This window comes from Puma concolor, chromosome B2 (assembly GCF_028749965.1).
Source record: "Puma concolor isolate L17-30 chromosome B2, mPumCon1.1.hap2, whole genome shotgun sequence".
Classification (NCBI taxonomy): Eukaryota; Metazoa; Chordata; class Mammalia; order Carnivora; family Felidae; genus Puma; species Puma concolor.
In genome coordinates this window covers 50857124-50877893 of record NC_141671.1, presented here as the reverse complement: position 1 = coordinate 50877893, position 20770 = coordinate 50857124, and the positions used below count along the sequence as shown (strand labels likewise).

General features: G+C 41.7%; 1 protein-coding gene across 1 annotated transcript; it reads left to right on the top strand.

The window, feature by feature from the left end:
• The first annotated feature begins 2203 nt into the window (after positions 1-2203).
• MCM3 (minichromosome maintenance complex component 3) lies at positions 2204-20534 on the top strand. Its single transcript, XM_025925427.2, has 17 exons — positions 2204-2424; positions 3538-3650; positions 4072-4280; positions 4724-4854; positions 6800-7038; positions 7515-7623; positions 8539-8692; positions 9032-9163; positions 9740-9948; positions 10801-10975; positions 11315-11441; positions 12233-12383; positions 14972-15112; positions 17248-17351; positions 17879-17964; positions 18376-18445; positions 19819-20534. The coding sequence occupies exons 1-17, from the start codon at positions 2347-2349 to the stop codon at positions 20015-20017; spliced, it is 2427 nt and encodes an 808-aa protein (XP_025781212.1). The 5' UTR covers positions 2204-2346; the 3' UTR covers positions 20018-20534.
• The last annotated feature ends 236 nt before the right edge of the window (positions 20535-20770 follow it).

Here is a 20770-nt window from a genome sequence, read left to right as displayed (position 1 = left end):
TCATTTAGTGAGAATAAAGCATATTTCTTATGGTGCCTTTGGGTACTTTTTGGTCTCTAAGGACATGGAAAATGGAAGTACTGCATATTCTTTGCAAGTTTTGTTTTCTACCATCTTCCTACATACTTCTGCTCTCCAGGGAGCCCCCTAGTGTTTCTTTAGCCTTGGAGACTGGCTTAGGTCCATCAAGGCATAGGGTGGAGAGAATGGATACAGAGGGAAAGCAAGAATGTGAGCAAAAATGGAAACTATTGATCCACTACTTCATCAGGTTACATGTGCTTCATTCTGAAGAAGTACATTGGCTAAGCTCAAGTAGACTCTATATAAGATGTGTACAAATGCCCCTTTTTTTTTTTTATTTAATTTTATTTTTTTTTTAGCAGCAACCTGATTGATTTTTCTTTCTGAATAGTTTGGAGGAGTAGGGAATAATAAATGAAACACTTTCTTTGCTCAAAGATCTACACCCTAATGAATGGGAGAAACACCAATTAAATACCCAAAAGTCCTTCATGACTGAAGATTATGACATTAAAGCAAATAAAGTCTTTATCAAGAAACACAGTATGATTAATTTTAAATGGAATTGTCTTTACACAGTTTCCAAATTTGCCATAGGCTCACGGAATGTTAGAATGGGATAAATTATTACAAGTTTTCTAATTTCCTCATCTTTTATATGAGGAAACTGAAGCCCACAGAAAAGTGTGTTAGAGTCAAAGATTTGGTTTCATACTCTCACTTCTTTGGATTTTTCCTTTACAAATGAAATTATTTGCTTAATTTGCTTGCTTGAACTAAGCTTCCTGATTCTCGTAGTATTAATTTCAATTTGTTTACAGAGCTGAGAATATCATCAGTACTGCTTTCAATATATTCATAACATGATAGTTATAATCAGGTGATAAAGGCACTTTTAAATTAATATGGAATTATCTCTTACTATATAATTGCAAACAGGATCCTCATCTAGAATTTCTATTTTTTAAAAAAAATTTGCCTGTTAATATAAACAAAAGCAAGCAGTCAGATGATCACCCATTTTCCTTGACTAAGGATCAATGTACCTGCCCACTAGGATGACACCAAACACAAAGATACTATAAATTGTGTAATAACTAAAAATACATATTTCACATACATATAGATGGCATATATATTTTGTTTAGACAGACTACACTTAGAATACTTAGCAGGGCACAGTAAGTCCTGAAGACATTTGAGTACACACATAATAAAAATTTATTGAGTCGTACACTTATTAAAGATTAAAAACAAAACAAAAAACCTTGGACGTGCAATTGATCTTTTAGTTACTTGTAATTTCAGATTTACTGTATCTTAATTACGACTGATACTTAAAAGTGGTTTGAAACACTTTTTTTTCCCCTGTTTCTTCTTCGGGTTAATTATCTTTCAATAAACGAAGTTATTTTAAAAGATCTTGTGATCTCCTTCGAAGGCGAGAAAGCTTTAACTTACCCATTTGCAAGTAAGATGGTGTAGTAATTATGTCCAGACCTTTGTAGAATAACACGCGAGGCCATCTCTAGGTGGGGGGGCGGGATAAGATACTGAAAATGTTTCTTTCACTTCGCCCTCCTCCGCGGCCTGATATGTTTACGGGTATTTCAGGCAACGGTAGTCAGAGAGCAAATGCGTCGCTGAATTAAAGAACCTTTCCCAAAGATGCTATTGTTCTATTTCCACCCCACAGATTCTCAAAATCCACTTTGTTTTTTCGGAATTCCACCTGAGGGCAGTTGCTTGGGAAACATATCCAGTACACTTGGTTTAATACATTTAAAAAACGATTTGCTTTTATGTTTTTATCATGAGTATAAACTCCCATTCTCTGACATTTCGGCTACTTCCAGTCCAACCGCCAGGCGATTTCCTCACTCAGCGGCAGGTCAAGGAACCTCGGCTTGAAAAAACGCTGCAAAACATCCGGTAAAAGGGGGAAGACTACGACTCCCAGAACGCAGTGCTTCCCGGTCTTGCCCGGCTGCCCAATGACCAGACTTCGCGAGCCTCCTCTCGGCCCCATTGGTCAGTTTTCTTGTCAGTGAAGGAAGAAACAGACGGCCCCGGAGGTCACATTTCCCGCCACGGCAAGGCGCAGCTCCGTAAAGCCGAAGAAGAAAAAGTTCTCGATTGGACACTCACTATTTTGGCGTAAGAGGAATCAGCCAATCAGAATGTGAATATCCACAGAAAAGCCCCGCCCCTTCTCAACGTAGCCTTTGGTGGCGGGAAAAGTTCGGAAGTTTTCGCGCCGGGGCGGGGTCAGCTGGGAACCCTTCGCGCGGGCTTGGAGGTAGCAGTTCCTAGGCGGGGAGCATGGCGGGGACCGTGGTACTGGACGACGTGGAGCTGCGAGAAGCGCAGAGAGATTACCTGGACTTCTTGGATGACGAGGTGAGAAAGGCACGGGGTCGCGAGTCTCTGTTGCTTGGAGCCCCTGGGGACGCTGACGGGCCGAAGTTGGCTATGGCAGATGCCGCTCCACGCCGAGCGGTGGCTGGGCCCCCGGAGCTCCCGAGAGGACTGCTGGGCCTCCGGACTGTTGCGGCCGGACCGGCCCCCTCAGGACCTTTCCATGCCCGATCTAGTAACGTTTCTCCCGGTGGAATCCGTCGTTAGCTTGTCGCATGTAGGTGCATCCTTGACAGAGCTATCCTGTAACTTCTCCTAAGTGCAAATGATAGCGGGGTCTCGCGAAAGGCGACGGGTTTCTTTCAAGTGCACACAAAATAGCAAAGCTCCCTTTGACCTTTTGGAGATCACTCCCTGCTTTCCGAATTTGGAGGGAGTGTGGGGGAAAGAGTGCGTTAGAACGGTAATGACCCGCTACGTTGTAGTTGCGCAGATTCTAATCACTGACTTCCTACGTGGCAGAAAAGATTTCTTCCTAATTTGGCCGCATTCTTTTTCTATGCCACAGGAGATGCAGAGGAAAAGTATTTGGTATGCTGGTAAAGGGGGTTTTGTATGCCATCCATGATTGGAAGCCTTAGAATACTGGTAAAGCATTTTGAAAGGTTGATAATACTGTATCTGTAAACAAATAGCGAAGGCTCCCTATTCCTTTAGGTCTGGATATGAGAGAACTCTTTCCTATTCTACATACAGCTGATCGAGAAATAAAATCTCTTAATTCCCTACGTAATTCTTAAATGAAAAGTCATTTTGATATGCTAATCTTGTTTTGACGAGATTTTTACTCGTCCTTGTAGACTTATTATTATGAGCTTGTTTTAATTCCCCATTAAAAGTTGAGAAATAACTGCATACAGAAAAGCTGTAGTTGTCAGAAATAATAGCATGGGCGTTGAGGAAATCATTATAACTCCTGCAATGGCCTTGTAGGGTGTATTTGGAATTTCAGGTAGTGAGTGAAAATGTGGAGAAATTGGGGGTCAGCTGTGCTGCAGAGAATGACCTTTATCTTGCTGTGAGAACTGCCTCTGTTTAAATACCATCTTATATTTGAATTTATGGCTGTTCTGATATGTGGTGGCTGTTTTGTAGGAAGATCAGGGAATTTATCAGAGCAAAGTTCGGGAGCTGATCAGTGACAACCAATACCGGTTGATTGTCAATGTGAATGACCTGCGCAGGAAAAATGAGAAGAGGGCTAACCGGTAAGTGGCAAGGGTTTCCAAGAGGATATCCTGGCTCCGAGTGAGAATGGCTCCCTTTTCTTTTCTCCGTATTGGAACAGGCTTCCGAGGAGAGGATCTGGATGAGATGTTTTTGACCCTCATTGCCTTACCACCTATGTTTTTTTTCCTTCTTCCCAAAGTGGGTGGTAGGCATTTTCCTCTGGAGAGCTCCCCCTTCCATGTTTAACTGAGTATCATTTCTGCATCGTTGAGAAGTTGAACTAAAGTTCGCCGTCAGTTCTGATACAATTTACTGAGTCTTGTAAGATGGCAGGAGAAAAGGAGCTAGATTTTCCACTTGTTGTTTTGATCATCAAGGAATGTCCACTTTTGTTTTTGAGGGTCAGTTTTTTAATTTGTCTCTCTCTGCTTAATAATTCTTTCTCTTAACCATCTGCAGCCTCCTGAGCAATGCCTTTGAGGAGCTGGTTGCCTTCCAGCGGGCTTTAAAGGATTTTGTGGCCTCCATTGATGCTACCTATGCCAAGCAGTATGAAGAGTTCTACATAGGATTGGAGGGCAGCTTTGGCTCTAAGCATGTGTCTCCCCGGACTCTCACTTCCTGCTTCCTCAGCTGTGTAGTCTGTGTGGAGGGCATTGTCACTAAGTGTGAGTGGCTTCAAATAGGGGACTAAGGGAATGGAGGTGGGATAGACTTAGGGGGGGCTGGGAAACCAGGAGAGGCTGAGAGGAGCTGGGTAGCATATAGCATTGAACTTACAGGATAAAACTGGAAGGAGCTGTGAGTGTGCACCATTAGGGGGTCCAGAATGATGAATTCTGCTGAGAGTAGGGGAATCTTGGCAATGTCTTCATTCTAATTCTTAACTCCTATGACTTCTTGGACAGGCTCGGTTATACTTTAGATTTTATACAGATATGTTGATGTTCTACATGTAAATATAAAGATGAGTAAATGGTAAGTATTAATGAAGTAGCTTCAACTGGTCAGAAGAATACAGTATTTGGAGTCATGACAGGCTTGCCTGGGTCAGATTTCACCTCTGTCACTGTCTAGTTGCATGACTTTCTATGCATGTTTCTATTCCTAGGCTCTCTAGTTCGTCCCAAAGTCGTCCGCAGTGTCCACTACTGCCCTGCTACCAAGAAGACTATAGAGCGACGCTATTCTGATCTCACCAGCCTGGTGGCTTTTCCGTCCAGTTCTGTATATCCTACCAAGGTGAGGGGAATGAATTAATTGGCCTTCTTTGGAGGTTGGAATCAAAGATGTCTGTTTTCATGCAAATAATTGTGTAATGTTTGAAGTCTTCTAGAAGTAAATAAGCTGAAAAGTAAGCATTAATTTAAAGGAAAGATTGGTTGCTAGCCAGAGTTTAATATGGAAAGCCTTCAATTTTTTTTTTTTTAAATGAATACTCTAGAAAATCTGGCAAATTATGAAAGTGTGGAAAAAAGCCATCAGTCTACATTGATCTTTTAGCAAAGTTATGTACAAGTTTATAATCTACTTAAAGTAATATGGGAGAATACTTACGCTATATTGCTGCTATGAAATCTTTGCAAATATTTTACATTGGGTTTGGGAGAAGAATGGCATTGGAAATGGCTGTATTCTTAGTGGTCAGATTGATCTGAATTGAGGATGTTGTGAGACCCTCTTATTTATTGAGACAGAAGATGATTAATATTGGTTACTTGATGTCTGAATTCATTCTATCAAGGAATACCTTTCCCTGCCATCAAATAATAAGTGAGAACCACTGCATCCAAAGAATTGTTAAGTTCTGTGGCAGACACAGATATGAATGAGACCCAGTTCTTGTTTTCAACTCAGCTAGTGCAGGAATCTTAACATAAAACAAGAATGAATATCTTAGAATTGTAACTGAAGCATACTTAAAATCCTTTAGTCAGCCTCTAGGTGAAATGCTGAGGTTTGGAGAGGTTAAGTGACTTGCATATGGTCTCAGTTAGTGATGACCCTAGACTAGAATACATGTCTTTTTACTTTCAGGCCAGTTGGGTTTTCTAAGTCACCCTGCTCTCTTCTTCATTAAGAGCCCTCCTTCTAGAATGTCTTCAGTAACTACTGAGGGAGTATTCTTCTGTTGATTACTGGGGCCAGGCTTCTTTGCTCAAGACCTGAAATACTTTGGACTCCTGGAGGTCATCTAGTGTGGTACTTAAGAACATGGCTTTGGAGTTATACTTGCCTCAAGTCCGGGCCCTGCAATTTCCTGTGTGACTTTGGGGAACTCTTCAGCCTCAGTTTCCTTATTTGTTAAATGTGAAAAATACCTGCTAAACGGAATTGTTGTGATGCTTATATGAGATAATCTCATGAGATGGTAGCACAATGCCTTGTACATAGTAAGCACTTAGTAAGTAACAGCCGTTGTGTGTTTAGAAAACTCAAATGGCAAGAAATCAAAGTTTAAAATGTTTTCACTGAAGTTTAATATACATACAGGAAAGCTTATAGGAGTTTGCAGCTCAGTGAAATTTCACAAACTGAATATACCTGTAAAATCAGCATCCAGACCAGGAAATTGAGCCTTCCTAACATTCAGAAGTTTTTGAAGGCCCACACTCCCCAAGGCTTTACCCTATCCTGATAGTTAGCTTGCCTGTTTTTATATTTTATCTGAATACTCCAATGTTGGGCTGCCTTTGTTCAATAGATATTTATGAGATTCATCCATGTTGTAAATAGGTGTGTTTTATACATTTTCATTGCTGTATAGTGTTCATTTGTGTGGATATGCCACATTTATTTAACGATTCTATTGATGGCATTTGGATATTTTCTAATTTGGGGCTATTAAGAATAATACTGCTGTGAACATTGTAGTATGTGGCTTTGGGCAAATGTTTCTGTCAGGTATGACCTAGGAGTGGAAATATTGCATCATAGTAAAGGGGAAATAAGAATCTTAATTTAGATGTTAATATAGCCATGATTCCTTCAGACTGTAGTTGTCCCTCCCATTAAATGATTTGTTACTAGAACAGATGGGAATAGAAGAAGCTAGAGAAGACATTTGGCTTGTTCCTAAATACTAAAACCTCAGGTCATTTTCAAATTGTATTTGTTTCCTATAAAAAATGAGTATCGCATTTTTAAGACCAGGACGAGATAATGCTTTTCTGTGTGTCTTTTTCAGGATGAGGAAAACAATCCCCTTGAGACAGAATATGGGCTTTCTGTCTACAAGGACCACCAGACCATCACCATCCAGGAGATGCCGGAGAAGGCCCCCGCTGGCCAACTCCCCCGTTCTGTGGATGTCATTCTGGATGATGACTTGGTAGATAAAGTGAAGCCTGGTGATCGAGTCCAGGTGGTAGGGACCTACCGTTGCCTTCCTGGAAAGAAGGGAGGCTATACTTCAGGGACCTTCAGGTAAAGGGGCAGTTGTGAGATATTTGACTGCTGGCAGCTTACATTTCTTGTAGTATTCTTGAACCAGTTTGCCATATTCTGGAGCATCACGTCAGACAGGTAGAGCAGACTACCTGCCTTGGGAGATGGGATGCCTCCTCTGCATCAAATAAAATTGATAATACTATCTTATGCTAAAAGTGGGAGTTATTGGGAACATGGTTCCAGCCTCATGGCTTACTTGGGAGAGTTTCTCACATATTCCCACCTCCTTCTCATCCACATTTCTGTCTGAAGCTCTGTGGGGCAGCAAAGAATAAATTCCTGAGATGAAGAATCATTGGCATATTTGTGTCACAGACTAAGAGAGACTCGATTGTTGAATTCAGAACAACTTGTCTTTTTCTCTTTTTTCCTTTATTTTTTTTTCAACATGCTGTTGACTCTGATGTTAAGAATTGAAAACAGCAGGCTCCCTCTTACTCTCTTTGTCCCAGGACTATCCTGATTGCCTGTAACGTGAAACAAATGAGCAAGGATGTTCAGCCTTCATTCTCTGCTGAGGATATAGCCAAGATCAAGAAGTTCAGTAAAACTCGTTCCAAGGTCTGAGCATCCTTTAGGGATCTGAGGGTGGGGTTGGATTTGTTAGGGTTGTGTTTGGCCATGGGCCACCTTTCATCTTTGTACTGGATCAGGAGGAAGGTTTTCCTTTGAAGTATGTGGTGTTAGTTTTTAGTTTTGACCCAGTCAGCAGGTAAATGGGTGTTTTTGCTGTTTAATATTTCTGTTGTGTTACCTGCTGGGCTGCTGAGTGAACCTAATACAAATACTAGAATTAAAGAATATCAATGTACCAATGAGTACATTAGAATTGAAGAAAATGTAGTTGACCCTTGAACAACACGAGTTTGAACTATGTGGGTTTACTTACTTGTGAGTGTTTTCCGATAAATACAAGTACTGTAAATGTATTGCTCTTCCTTATGATTTTCTTAATGGCCTTTTCCTTTCTCTAGGTAAATAGAGCATAGAATACATATCATATACAAAAATGTATTCATTGATTCATTTTATGTTCTTGGTAAGGCTTTACCCCAAGAGTAAGGTATTAGTAAAGGTTTTGGAATCAAAAGTTATACGTGATTTTCGACTGCGTAAGGGGGTTGGCACCGCTAACCTCTGCATTGCTTAAGGGTCATCTGTGTATGCCTGTGTGATAAAGGTCACTGGAAGCACAATACACATTCTTATTAAACCTAACATGTTGGGAACCTGGAAATACTTTTTTTCTTAAATATTAAACCCCTAAGCAAGTTTTGGAATCCAGGCTTTCTCTGTATCTGTTCTGATAATGGTCTGATCAGTATGATTTGTCTTAAAATCTTTTACAGTTAGAAACAGTATCTATATTTGCAGGTTTCTTCAAGTATTTTTATAGATTAAAGCATAAAGCGGAGCTCAGCAAAACCCCACTGAATCTCACCAGGCTTTTCACACCTTTGGTTATTCCTCCTATAGGATATCTTTGACCAGCTGGCCAGGTCATTGGCCCCTAGCATCCATGGGCATGACTATGTTAAGAAAGCCATTCTCTGCTTGCTCTTGGGAGGGGTGGAACGAGACCTAGAAAATGGCAGCCACATCCGTGGGGACATCAATATTCTCCTAATCGGTATGGCATTGGGGATTTGCTTTACACTCTTGGTCTTCTCTTGTGGAGTGTGGTTGTGGGAATCTATAGTCTGTAAGATTATGTATTTTCTATGTAGTGTATTTTGGTTCTATCAAAGGGCAAAAGTCTTTTCTTAATATTATTCTCATTTTTGGGGTTCCTGATGTATAATATCTAAAATATATTCTTCCATGAATGGTGAAGGGAAAGTGAAAGGGATACTATTAACAACCAATTACTATAAATTTCTGTTATGCTCTTGGCAGAACTTGCTGGGCAGTGGGAGGAGTTTCCCAGCAAGTCACCACTACCCTCCTCCCCCCGCCCCCCAAATTACAGGGGACCCATCGGTTGCCAAGTCTCAGCTTCTACGCTATGTGCTGTGTACTGCGCCCCGGGCTATCCCCACCACTGGCCGGGGTTCCTCTGGAGTGGGTCTGACCGCCGCTGTCACCACAGACCAGGAAACTGGTAAGGGTATAAAGGTCTTTGGCAAAGGTCCAGCAGTGAGATCAAGCATAGATTCTTTGAGTTTGCTCTCGGCACTGGCCTATGTTGGGAAGATACACTTGAAAGGTTAGTTTGAGCCCGATCGTAGAAGACTTAGTAGCCTCTGGTAACAGTGGCTGAATTATTTACGTCTTTGGGTGACCCTCTATTGACAAGAATGTCTTCAGTTTTGGAAGGAGAAGGCTTCGCAAATTGGAAGGGAGATAAAAATGAAGATTGTGCTATTTTATAAATTAGAGGAAGGGATTTGAAGACTAGTGAAGAGAGAGCAGAGCTCTAGTTGGGGAATCACATGAGGATGAAGATAAAGAGAGAATCCATGAGTAAGTTTGTTGGAGGCTGGCTGCTGAGGGATCATACAGATTGGACCTCAAAAGGTTGACCCACCACGGTTTTTCTCTAAGACTCTAGGAACTTAACAGCTCTTCACTGTGTTCTCATGAGTGACAGTGAGTACTTAGGAAGGAGATTGAAGTCTCTCCCCTCATCCCCTCCAACCTGGATAGTAGCACATATCTTTACCTCCTCATTTCCCAGGGGAACGCCGTCTGGAAGCGGGAGCCATGGTCCTTGCTGATCGAGGTGTGGTTTGTATCGATGAATTTGACAAGATGTCCGACATGGACCGCACGGCCATCCACGAAGTGATGGAGCAGGGTCGAGTCACCATCGCCAAAGCTGGCATCCATGCTCGGCTGAATGCCCGCTGTAGTGTTTTGGCAGCTGCCAACCCCGTCTATGGCAGGGTGAGTGGAATTAGGCACTTTACTGTTGTCCTCACCTTGGTTTGGTTTTGCTGAGTAACTGGGTCATGAAGTTTATTCTCAATGCCCCAGGGAAATAATAGGCCAAAGACTAAAGGAAGCTCATCCATCGCTTTGCTGCTGTCTTTGATATAGGGCAGTGGTTCTTCACCTTTTCATACACATCAGAATACCCTGGAAAGTTACTTTTAACAATAACTTTAGAAATACAAACAAGAAAACAAAAGTGACCTGCAGTCTCACAGCCCAGTAGCTTGAATTGGCATTACAACCAAAGTACTACATGTAGATGATAGGATGTATAAACAGAACAGAGAGTATGATATGGACATTAAAAGCCTTTTCTCTCCTATCCCTTTCCCAGAAGATAATCACTAACAGCTCTTGAGGGTTTCGGGAAACAACTTAAGCATGCACCAACAGCTACATGATCTCCTTGTTAACAAATTAGTCTGTTTATCTTTGTTTTTTACTATGATGATGATGTGCTAATGTGTAATCTTTTATATTTATCCATCTTGGCGTTTGCTGAATTTGGCCTTTATTTTTTCTTTCTTTTTAGTAGCTATCTTATTATACTTCATTGTATGGATTTATAGTAATTTGTTTAACTAGTGTCCTTTTGATGGGCATTTGGCGTTTTCCCTTTTTCCTCTTGCTATTATGAAATAAAATTGCAATGAATATCCCTTTCTGTGTATTTTGTTATACGTTTGGAAATCTATCTGTATGATAAATACCTAGTAACAGAATCATTAATAACTTTAATTAGCCTCCTTGTGCTTTCTTCCCATTGATGTCGCCTCCACTTTCCTTTTTCCTTATGTTCTGTAGTACGATCAGTACAAGACCCCTATGGAGAACATTGGGCTGCAGGACTCACTGCTGTCCCGATTTGACTTACTCTTCATCATGCTGGATCAGATGGATCCTGAGCAGGATCGAGAGATCTCAGACCATGTCCTTAGGATGCACCGTTACAGGGCACCCGGGGAGCAGGATGGCGATGGTGAGGTCATGAGAAGAGTAAGATGGACTAATGGAAGGGAACCTAAACTGACGCTGTTATCTCAGGCCTGGGCCAGATGGTGGGAGGTGTTTCTGTTTCTGAGTTGATGTTGAACCCTTGTCTGCCTGGCCACTCCCTTCTTGCTCACTGGAAGTTACCCTGAGGTGTGTCTTCTGTCAATTTTGTTTGGGAACACTTGAGCATCTATGAACCAGGTGGTCCCACCTTTCTTATTTGTGGGCTTCACATGTCTCTGTGTCTGTCTTTTCTTTGTTAGTCTTCTCTATCTTCAGAAGAAGCAATTTCTTACTCTCTTCTCCCCCAACTTGGGTTTTCCAGCTATGCCTTTGGGTAGTGCCGTGGATATCCTGGCCACAGATGATCCCAATCTTAACCAGGAGGACCAGCAGGACACCCAGATTTATGAGAAGCATGACAACCTTTTGCATGGGACCAAGAAGAAAAAGTGAGTGGTCTTCATGTTTCTCCCTTGAGGGAACCTGAGATTTATGTCATATTAACACGTTTTTATGTGCTGCCCAGGCAGGATCATGCTTGGATTATAATGGTGTGGGCCTGTTTTCTGGATCCCACACATATACCTGTTTTTCTGGCTAGTTGCTTTATGTTTGTGGTGATTAGGCTTAGTTCTGATGTTTTCTTAAAATGGAAGACTTTGACCACATGCCCAATGAATGGTGGGTGTTTCACGTCATCCTCATATATGAAGTACTACACAAATCATGTAGCTATTTGTGACAAATTTATGTTGAAGGGGCAGTAGATAGCAAGCACCGGGTGCTGTGCAGGTGGATTTGGATAAAGGAGACTAGGGATCAAGTGCTCAACACATGAAATGCGAGATCTTATACCTCTGCTTTGGGCCGTGGTACGGTAGGATGTGTATAGTTTTCAAGCCTGTTCGCTTAAGAACATGGAATTTTGAGTCAGAAAACTGAATTTGAGTCCATTTAAGCTACTCTGAGCCATAGTTTTTACCTAGGACAAATAATACCTAAACTTCACCTGTACTATTTACCTTACAAATAATATCTAAGTAAGTGTAGCCACACAATTCAGGAAAGATATATGAAAGGGTCTTGTACACATTCTATATAAATGGGATTTATGATAACGTATTCTAGATTGCATCTCTACTACTTGTCCTTGACTTCTCTGAGGAGAGGCCAAGTCCCTATCCCAGCCAGTTGCCAAGGTGTGGCAAAGACGTAGAATTCACTGTGTGTGTGTGTCCAGGGAGAAGCTGGTGAGTGCAGCTTTCATGAGGAAGTACATCCATGTGGCCAAAATCATCAAGCCCGTCCTAACTCAGGAGTCAGCCGCCTACATTGCAGAAGAGTATTCACGCCTGCGCAGTCAAGACAGCATGAGCTCAGACACCGCCAGGGTGAGTCCCCACAGGGAAGATGGAGCTGGGAATTCCTTAAGTAGAAGACTGGGGAGTCCCAGTTACCTGGGAGGTCTGAAAACATTTTAACTTAGTGACTCCTTATCTTTTTCTTTCTGGTCTGAAGGGCTTCCTGTTATACAATTCTTATCATTTCCTTTTACAAGGGAAAATGAAGTGAGAATGCCAGAGATGCCTGTATCTCATTGGTTCAGATGACATTGGCCTCCAGAAGCTACGATTCATTCAGCAAACATAAGGAGCAACTTTTGGGAACTGAACTGGTGTTTGTTCTTACATATAGGGTTAAGATAGGAAGAGCTATCCTCAAAGAGCTCAGATCTGGGATGGGGAGGCAGGAAGGTAGATGGAAAGATCATATGTGCATATTTATAGGTATATGCCACAGTGTGGTACCTAAAAGGGAATGAATGTGAAAGATGATTGGAGTATAGATGAAGAAGCTATTAGTTTTTCCTTTAGACTTTGTAGAAAGGAATGAGTGTGAGGGAAGAGGCTGTGATATTTGAGCTGGACTTCGGCAGATGATTAATTGGACAACCATGGTGATTATCCAAAGCTATTTCTAGAAATCTACCTGTGAATTTATCTGAATTTCATGGGGCATTGTAAGGATTTCAAAGCAGAAAGACCCAAGTCCAAGACCATTATTATGTGGTATAGACTCTTGGGTTTAGACACGATTCCAAATCATCTATTCCAGCCTCACACAAAGACAGGCATTCCATCGTCTGGAATTTCTGCTAAGACTTCCTTGACACCTCCAGTGGCTGCATGCCTGGTACATCATTCTTAGAATATTCTTCTATTTATTGGGCTTGAACCTGCTTCCCCATGACGTAGACCTGTGGGTCTTAATTTTGTTTTCTAGTGATGGTGTATGACTTGTCTTCTTCAGATTAAGCACCCCCTTTTCTTTTTAATTGTTTTTCTCATCATGTGAACGTGTTCCAGTGTGTCAGAAGCCCTCTCACTGAGTGTAATACGCTATTTTAGTTGTGGTCTTAGTAGGTCTGGTAAATCTCTCGATTTGGATTCTGTAGCTCTGCTAATGCGGGCTAGGATTTCACTCACTTTTTAGGTTATTCAAGAATTAGAGCTTTTAATGGAATGTGTAACCTCCAAACTCTGGTTTAACGGCTTCTAAACCATTAAAAGATTTAGTGAATTTATTTAAAAGTGAATATATTTGTTTTTGAACGTGGGATGGGGTATAAATGATAATTTGGGATGCTTAGAAGTAGACGTGACCAGCTCCATCACTGAAGGATCATACGGTGGGAAATGTGGGCGTGTGACATAGAGAACTAGCTCTATGTTCTGATCCCAAGTCTTCAGCCATTTTTTGGCCTTTCACAAATCCATTCACTCTCAGGTTGTGAGTTTTTTGTTTTTTGGGTTTTTTTTATCCAAAAAATGAGAAGGCCAGGAGTGCCTGGGTGGCTCGGTCGGTTAAGCATCCGACTTTGGCTCAGGTCACAATCTCATGGATTGTGGGTACGAGCCCCGCATCGAGCTCCGTGCTGACACCTTGGAGCCTGGAGCCTGCTTTGGATTCTGTGTCTCCCTCTTTCTCCGCCCCTTCCCTGCTTGCACTGTGTCCCTTTCTCTCAAAAATAAAAAAATAAACATTAAAAAAAAAAAATGAGAAGTCTAGGTAATGTCAGGGATGCTCAACTGGCACATCAGAATCCCCTGAAACTGAAAAAGTATACATGACCAGTCCTAAACACAGACATTCTGACTCATTAGTCCAGAGATACCATTTAGCCAATAGTATTTAAAAAAGAAGCACGCCAGTTTGGTGTGCACCCACGCCCATGAGAACCACTTGATGGGAGTGTGCCAGAATGCTCCTCCTCTGGACTTGAATTTACCCTACTTTAAAAATTTGTCCTCAGGGGTGCCTGGGAGGCTCAGTTGGTTAAGTATCCAACTTTGGCTCAGATCTCCTGATCTCATGGTTTGTGAGTTTGAGCCCCACATCAGGCTCTATGTTGATACCTTGGAGCCTGGAGTCTGCTTCGGATTCTGTGTCTCCCTTTCTCTCTGCCCCTCCCCTGCTTGTATTCTGTCTGTCTCAAAAATAAATAAACATTAAAAAAAAAAATTTCCTCCCCTGCCTTAGTGTGACCTTGCACAAGTTACCTAAAGCCCTGAGTTCCATTTTCCTCATCTATAAAACTTGGAGAAGTTATTGAGTATATTAAATGATGCAGTTGATACAAAAAGCAAAGCTCTTAGAGCATCGCAGGCTGGAAGTGAAGGATTATCATTCTTCTTTCATTATTGTAGTCTCTTTAGCCTTTTCTCTTTCCGTCTATAAGATGTCTCATTTTTTTCTTCCCTGTTCACGTACTCTTTTCTCCTTCAACACTCATATCTCCTTGGTTATTTTTATCTTTCCGAATTTTATAAGGTGTTTATGTAGAATACAGAGCTCTGAATCCTTGCTTGTACTTCCTAGAGTCATCCTGGTAGTATATTCATTCTTTTCTGTGCAGTGGGAATGACAGGCATGCCTAAGGAATTCTAGACAAATAATCCTCCCTTGTTTTCTTCCCCAGACATCACCAGTTACAGCCCGGACCCTGGAAACTCTGATTCGCTTGGCCACAGCCCATGCCAAGGCCCGCATGAGCAAGACTGTGGACCTGCAGGATGCAGAGGAAGCTGTAGAGTTGGTCCAGTATGCTTACTTCAAGAAGGTGAGGGTTCAGATGCTTCAGAACTTCTTCTGGGTAAATGTTGGTACTTAGGCTGCCCAGCTCTCCATGGCTGACACCTGCATTTAGGTCACCAATGGAAAGCAACATTTAACTGAATGTGAGAACCAACTGGAAAGCTTTAAAATACTGATGCCAGAGCCTCTAGAGGCCCCAGAGATGATGATTTAATTGATGTGCTACACCATCAAGAGATTGCTTCTCTGCCTACCTATACTTCCTTTATCTCTTAAAAATGTAGATGTTTCCAAAGGATTGACTTTGATGATCTTCCTCTTCCTCTATACCTTTTCCCTTGCCAGTTTCTTTTTTTTTTTTTTTTTTTTTTAAATTTTTTTTTTTTTTTTCAACGTTTATTTATTTTTGGGACAGAGAGAGACAGAGCATGAACAGGGGAGGGGCAGAGAGAGAGGGAGACACAGAATCGGAAACAGGCTCCAGGCTCTGAGCCATCAGCCCAGAGCCCGACGCGGGGCTCGAACTCACGGACCGCGAGATCGTGACCTGGCTGAAGTCGGACGCTTAACCGACTGCGCCACCCAGGCGCCCCCCCTTGCCAGTTTCTTGAAGTATCCCATTGGTATCTCAAAAACTCGCATCAGAAGTTGAACCATCACGCTCTTAGGTGGAACTTGAGAAACTTAACAAAAGACCTTGGGGGAAGAGAAGGGGGAAAATAGTTACAAACAGAGAAGGAGGGAGGCAAACCAGAAGAGACTCTTAAATACAGAGAAGAAACTGAGAGTTGATGGGGGAGGGGGGGAGGTGGTGCACAGGGGAGAGGGGAAAATGGGTGATGGGCATTGAGGAGGGCACTTGGGATGAGCACTGGGTATTGTATGTAAGCATGAATCACAGGAATCTACCCCCAAAACCAAGATTACACTGTGTACACTGTATGTTAGCCAATTTGACAATAAATTATATTAAATAAACAAACAAATAAGCAAACTTAAAAAAAGGAATATCTTACATGTTTATAGCATAAGTTATATACATTCAATACATATTCGGACATTCAGTGCAGATTTGGCTCCTGAAAGGAAACCATAATCCTTCTCTCTTGCGTAATTTCCTGGAAGGCTTTCTCCCAAACTTCAGGATGGTTTCTTACCTTCATGTAGGAACACCACAGGCTTTCAGTGACCTTTCAGATGACGGGCTTCAATGGGTGTCCCACCCCACAAGGATATCAGCCCAGTGGGATAATACAGTGTGTCATACAGGTTATGCCCAAAGAGCCAGCACACTGCCGGCATGTACTAGAAAACTCCATGGCCTAAGTTTTCTGTTCAGAAAAAGTTAAAGAAAAAGAAATGTAGTAGTTACACTATTACATATAAGTCACTGGTTGGTGCTGCAAAAGATATCCAAACTCAGTACAGTGCTGGCACTCAAAAAGTTGACAGTGTAATACTGGGAATTCAAATAAATTTCAATTGAAATATAAAACTGACTGAGCGCCTTCTAGGAGCCAGGCACTTCTAGATGGTTGGCATACAGTAAATAGATACAGAGAGACATGGAGCCTCCTCATAGCTCTTAAAAAAAAGAAAGTTGAGCTATCAAACTTGCCTCTTATTCCGTCTCTCAATTTCTGCTTGTGACATTTTGTTTATGTCATTTTAGACACCAAGACTTGAAGCCTTGCCTGACTTCCTTTTCCTCGTTGCACACCTCCTTTCCACTTTAGTGAATTATAGCACTCTGGGCTTTAATCGTGGGTCCCTAAGCTTTTCTTGGTTTACTCTTTTTGCTAGGGTGGGAGTTGTCTTAAATTTAAATTAAACACCTGATCTGTAAAGAAATGAATTGTTTTCCACTTAACTATTATTGGCCAGCCTTTTTTTTTCTTTTCATTTATTTCTTTGTACTGTAAACACTTATTAAGTACCTCCTATGTGAAAGGCATTGAACATACTTCTCAGCATTTAAAGATAGGTAGCAGCCTATTCCTGTGCCCCTGGTCCTGGGACTCAGGGGCAAAAGACGCTTAGTCATTAGACATGGAAGTTTTTTCTGCTGATAGTGTAGAAGGGACTCTTATTCAGAGTTTTTTATTCAGTTTCCCAGAATCAGTGACCCTTCCCACCCACCTGTGCTTGGCTTGGTCTTAGGTTTTAGAGAAGGAGAAGAAACGTAAGAAGCGAAATGAGGATGAATCAGAGACAGATGATGAAGAGGAGAAAAGCCAGGAGGACCAAGAGCAGAAGAGGAAGAGGTAAGGCGGAGCAAAGAGAAATGAGATAAAGACTGCAGTTAGGGCTGGGGAGAGGGGTGGAGGTGGATCCAGTACTGCTGGTCGACATCAAGGTTTTAGGGAAAGGGTGCCTAGATCTGCAGGGTTGGAAGCCAGAGATAACCTAGGCAGAGAGTGAGCAGGCCCCTCTGTTGTCTTTGGTATGGTGCTTTTGACCTCTTTCCTGCTAAAGCTAAGTACCAGGAACACTAACTCACTTGGGTTTTTGAGCATGTCTTTCAAAATCCTTTCCTCACGATTACTTTTTCCTCTCATGCCTGTGGTTGAATTTATAAGGGCATGTAAGAGGGAAGAAGAGCATTGGGAAGCAGGGCCTGTTTGTGTTCTAGTTCGGAGGCTTTTGATCTCTTAAGAAAAAGTAGCAGTTTGTACAGGCCTGGGCCTAGTGTTTCACTTTGATTGTAGGTAGTTCTAGTTCTTTTTCTCTGGTCGGAGGCACAGGATGGATTTCCCCAAAGCCTTTCTCTTAATTGCTATGGGTATTTTAGGAGGAAAACTCGTCACTCTGATGCCAAGGATGGGGGCTCCTATGACCCCTATGACTTCAGTGACACAGAGGAGGAAATGCCTCAAGGTGAGTGAGTGTCCCCTATTGATTAAGAGGTGGTTCCTTTGCTGACTTTAGTTGCTCTGTGTACTGCATTATCTGGTGGGTTCCCATTTGGTTTCCTGCTCAGGGCCTTGTGTTCAAGAGGTTTGTCCTAAGAGAACTTAGGGAAATCCAGTCAAAACATTGGAAACTGGGCCCAGTTTGCTCAGTAGTTTGCTTCTTTGAGCTGTGCTTTTTGCCAAGCCTGGCTTAAGTATCCCAGACAATATATGAGATGTCTGACCCCTTTACCCTGGCTGGCCCCTTAAGAACCTTAGGAAGTGAGTATTTGGCAGACTTAGTGAGGTGTGGCGAGTGGGGATTACTTGTCTAATGTCTGTGGAAATGGCTTCATCTGTTGTCTTCCTGTTATCTGCAACCATTTATCCTCTAAAGTGCATACTCCAAAGACCGCAGACTCACAGGAGACCAAGGAGTCCCAGAAGGTGGAATTGAGTGAATCCAGGTGAGTAGGAAAGTGAATGCCACATGTCCTTGAGGCAAGGACTTCTTTTCTGGGGAGAGGGTGTGAAACAAGCTGGTTATCAGCAGAGCTCAAAATTGTAGGCCCAATGATTTTTAGAACATTTTATATTCTGATTACGATTTCAAACTTTAAAAAAGTTGCAGAAATAGTGTAAAGAACTCCTTTATACCCTTTGCCCAGAATCCCCTGTTGTTTACATTTTATCATTTGCTTTATAAACGGTGCTCTATGAGAATTTTAAATATAGTGTCCTTGGGAGGTCAGGAAGGAGGAGAGTCTTGAAGCAAGAACAAAATTTTTGTCTTACTATAACCTTGGGTTCTTTTCAATAGGATACAGACACACATTTTTCTTTTTTGAATTGTCGTTATTTGCTTTGGGATGAGGAATTGTTACCACTAGAGGTTCAGAAACAGTTTTATATATCTATTTTTATGTTTACTGGACACCAAAGAAAATCTATAATTATGGTTTGCTTTTTTTCTTTTAATAACTTAAGCACACAACAATATATTGACTGAAGACAATATGAAAACATTGAAAGGTATTTAGGAAAAAAACATTAAAATCAATTGCAGTTTCATCTCCCAACGACAATTGAAATATACATACGTACATATATATATATATATATATATATATTTTTTTTTTTTTTTTTTTTTTTTTTTTTTTTAAGTAAGTAATCTCTACACCCCATGTGGGACTGAAACCCGTGACCCCAAAGTCAAGAGTTGCACACTCTTCCGACTGAGCCAGCCAGGTGCCCTTGAACTGTATTTTAAAACACATTCTCAGGAGCTTATATAGATTTTCTTTTTCTTTTTTTTTTTTCTTAAGTTTATTTATTATTTTGAGAGAGAGCACATGTATGCATGTGTGAGGAGGGGCAGAGAGAGGGAGAGACAGAGAATCCCAAGCTGAAAGTGCAGAGCCCAATGTGGGGTTTGAACCCACAAACCCTGTTGTGAGATCATGACCTGAGCCAAAATCAAGAGTTGAACACTTGACTGACTGAGCCACCCAGGCGCCCCTAGATTTTCTTTTTTAATGACTATAGTGTGGATATATGAATTTATTTGCATTTGGACATAATGATGGACACTTATGTAAAGCAGTTCTGTAAAACTGCTGTTGACAGTAAAACATTCTTATATTTATCACTGTGTACTCATGGAAGTGTAGTTGTAAGGTTAATTTCTAGAAATGGACTCCCGTGGTCAGAGGATATGTACTTAAAAATGCTCAAGCAGCTCTATAATAGAGGGAGTATTGGGGGATACCTGTACTGTGTTAACACTTAAGAGCATTTGGGCTTGTTTACTTCTTCACCCATCTTTTCCTGACTTGGGCAGGTTGAAGGAATTCAAGGTGGCACTCTTAGATGTGTTCCGGGAAGCTCATGCACAGTCGGTGGGCATGAATCGCCTCACAGAATCCATCAACCGGGACAAAGAAGAGCCTTTCTCTTCAGCAGAGATCCAGGCTGCACTGAGCAAGATGCAGGATGACAACCAGGTCATGGTTTCTGAGGGCATCATCTTCCTCATCTAAGGAGGCCTCATCTCTGAACTTTGGGGTTCTGCCAAGGAAGTTTCTTCCATATTTCCTCTCCCCGCCAATCTTTCATTCCCCAGATAACGGTGTTAATTGAATTGAAGTTGAGGGATATGTGACAAAGCTGCCATAGGGTAAAGAGAAGAAAGTGGGCAAGGACCAAGACTGTTGCATGTGCATTCATTCATTCATCCATTGATTCATTCTCTCCATCTCCTACCCAGAACAAACCAAGCCATTGTTGGCTATAAATAACATATAACCTCTGAGAATCTGGGGGTATTGGACCACAGCTGGTTTTTGTTCATCCTTTCTGTGTTTGTTAGCTGTTTTTCTCTCTGAGCACATTGGTCTAGAACAGGCTTTGAGAGGTTCTGTGCTGGTGGAGTGAAGCTCTGAGGCAAGTCATGAAGGTCAAGAAAGCTTTCTCTGCTGTAGCACCAGTTAAGACTAATACATGCTTCTGACCCAAATATCTAGGACATTGAATAAACTTAACTATTTTTATATTATACACATGGCCTTAATACTGTGTGCTTTGGTAGACACATTTAATTTTGTTTTCCTTGAAAGCTGTGCCCTGCAGGTTTTGCTGCTTCCACATTTGCACCAAGTCACCACACGGTGGCAGCAGGCTGCTGTGCTGTCCTTGGGGGTTAGGTCTTTAGGCAGTTTTCTCCGTCAGTGACACCAGCATTTACCAGTTAAGCTTGTACAAATCACGTTTTGCCAATTTGACATCGCTAAATG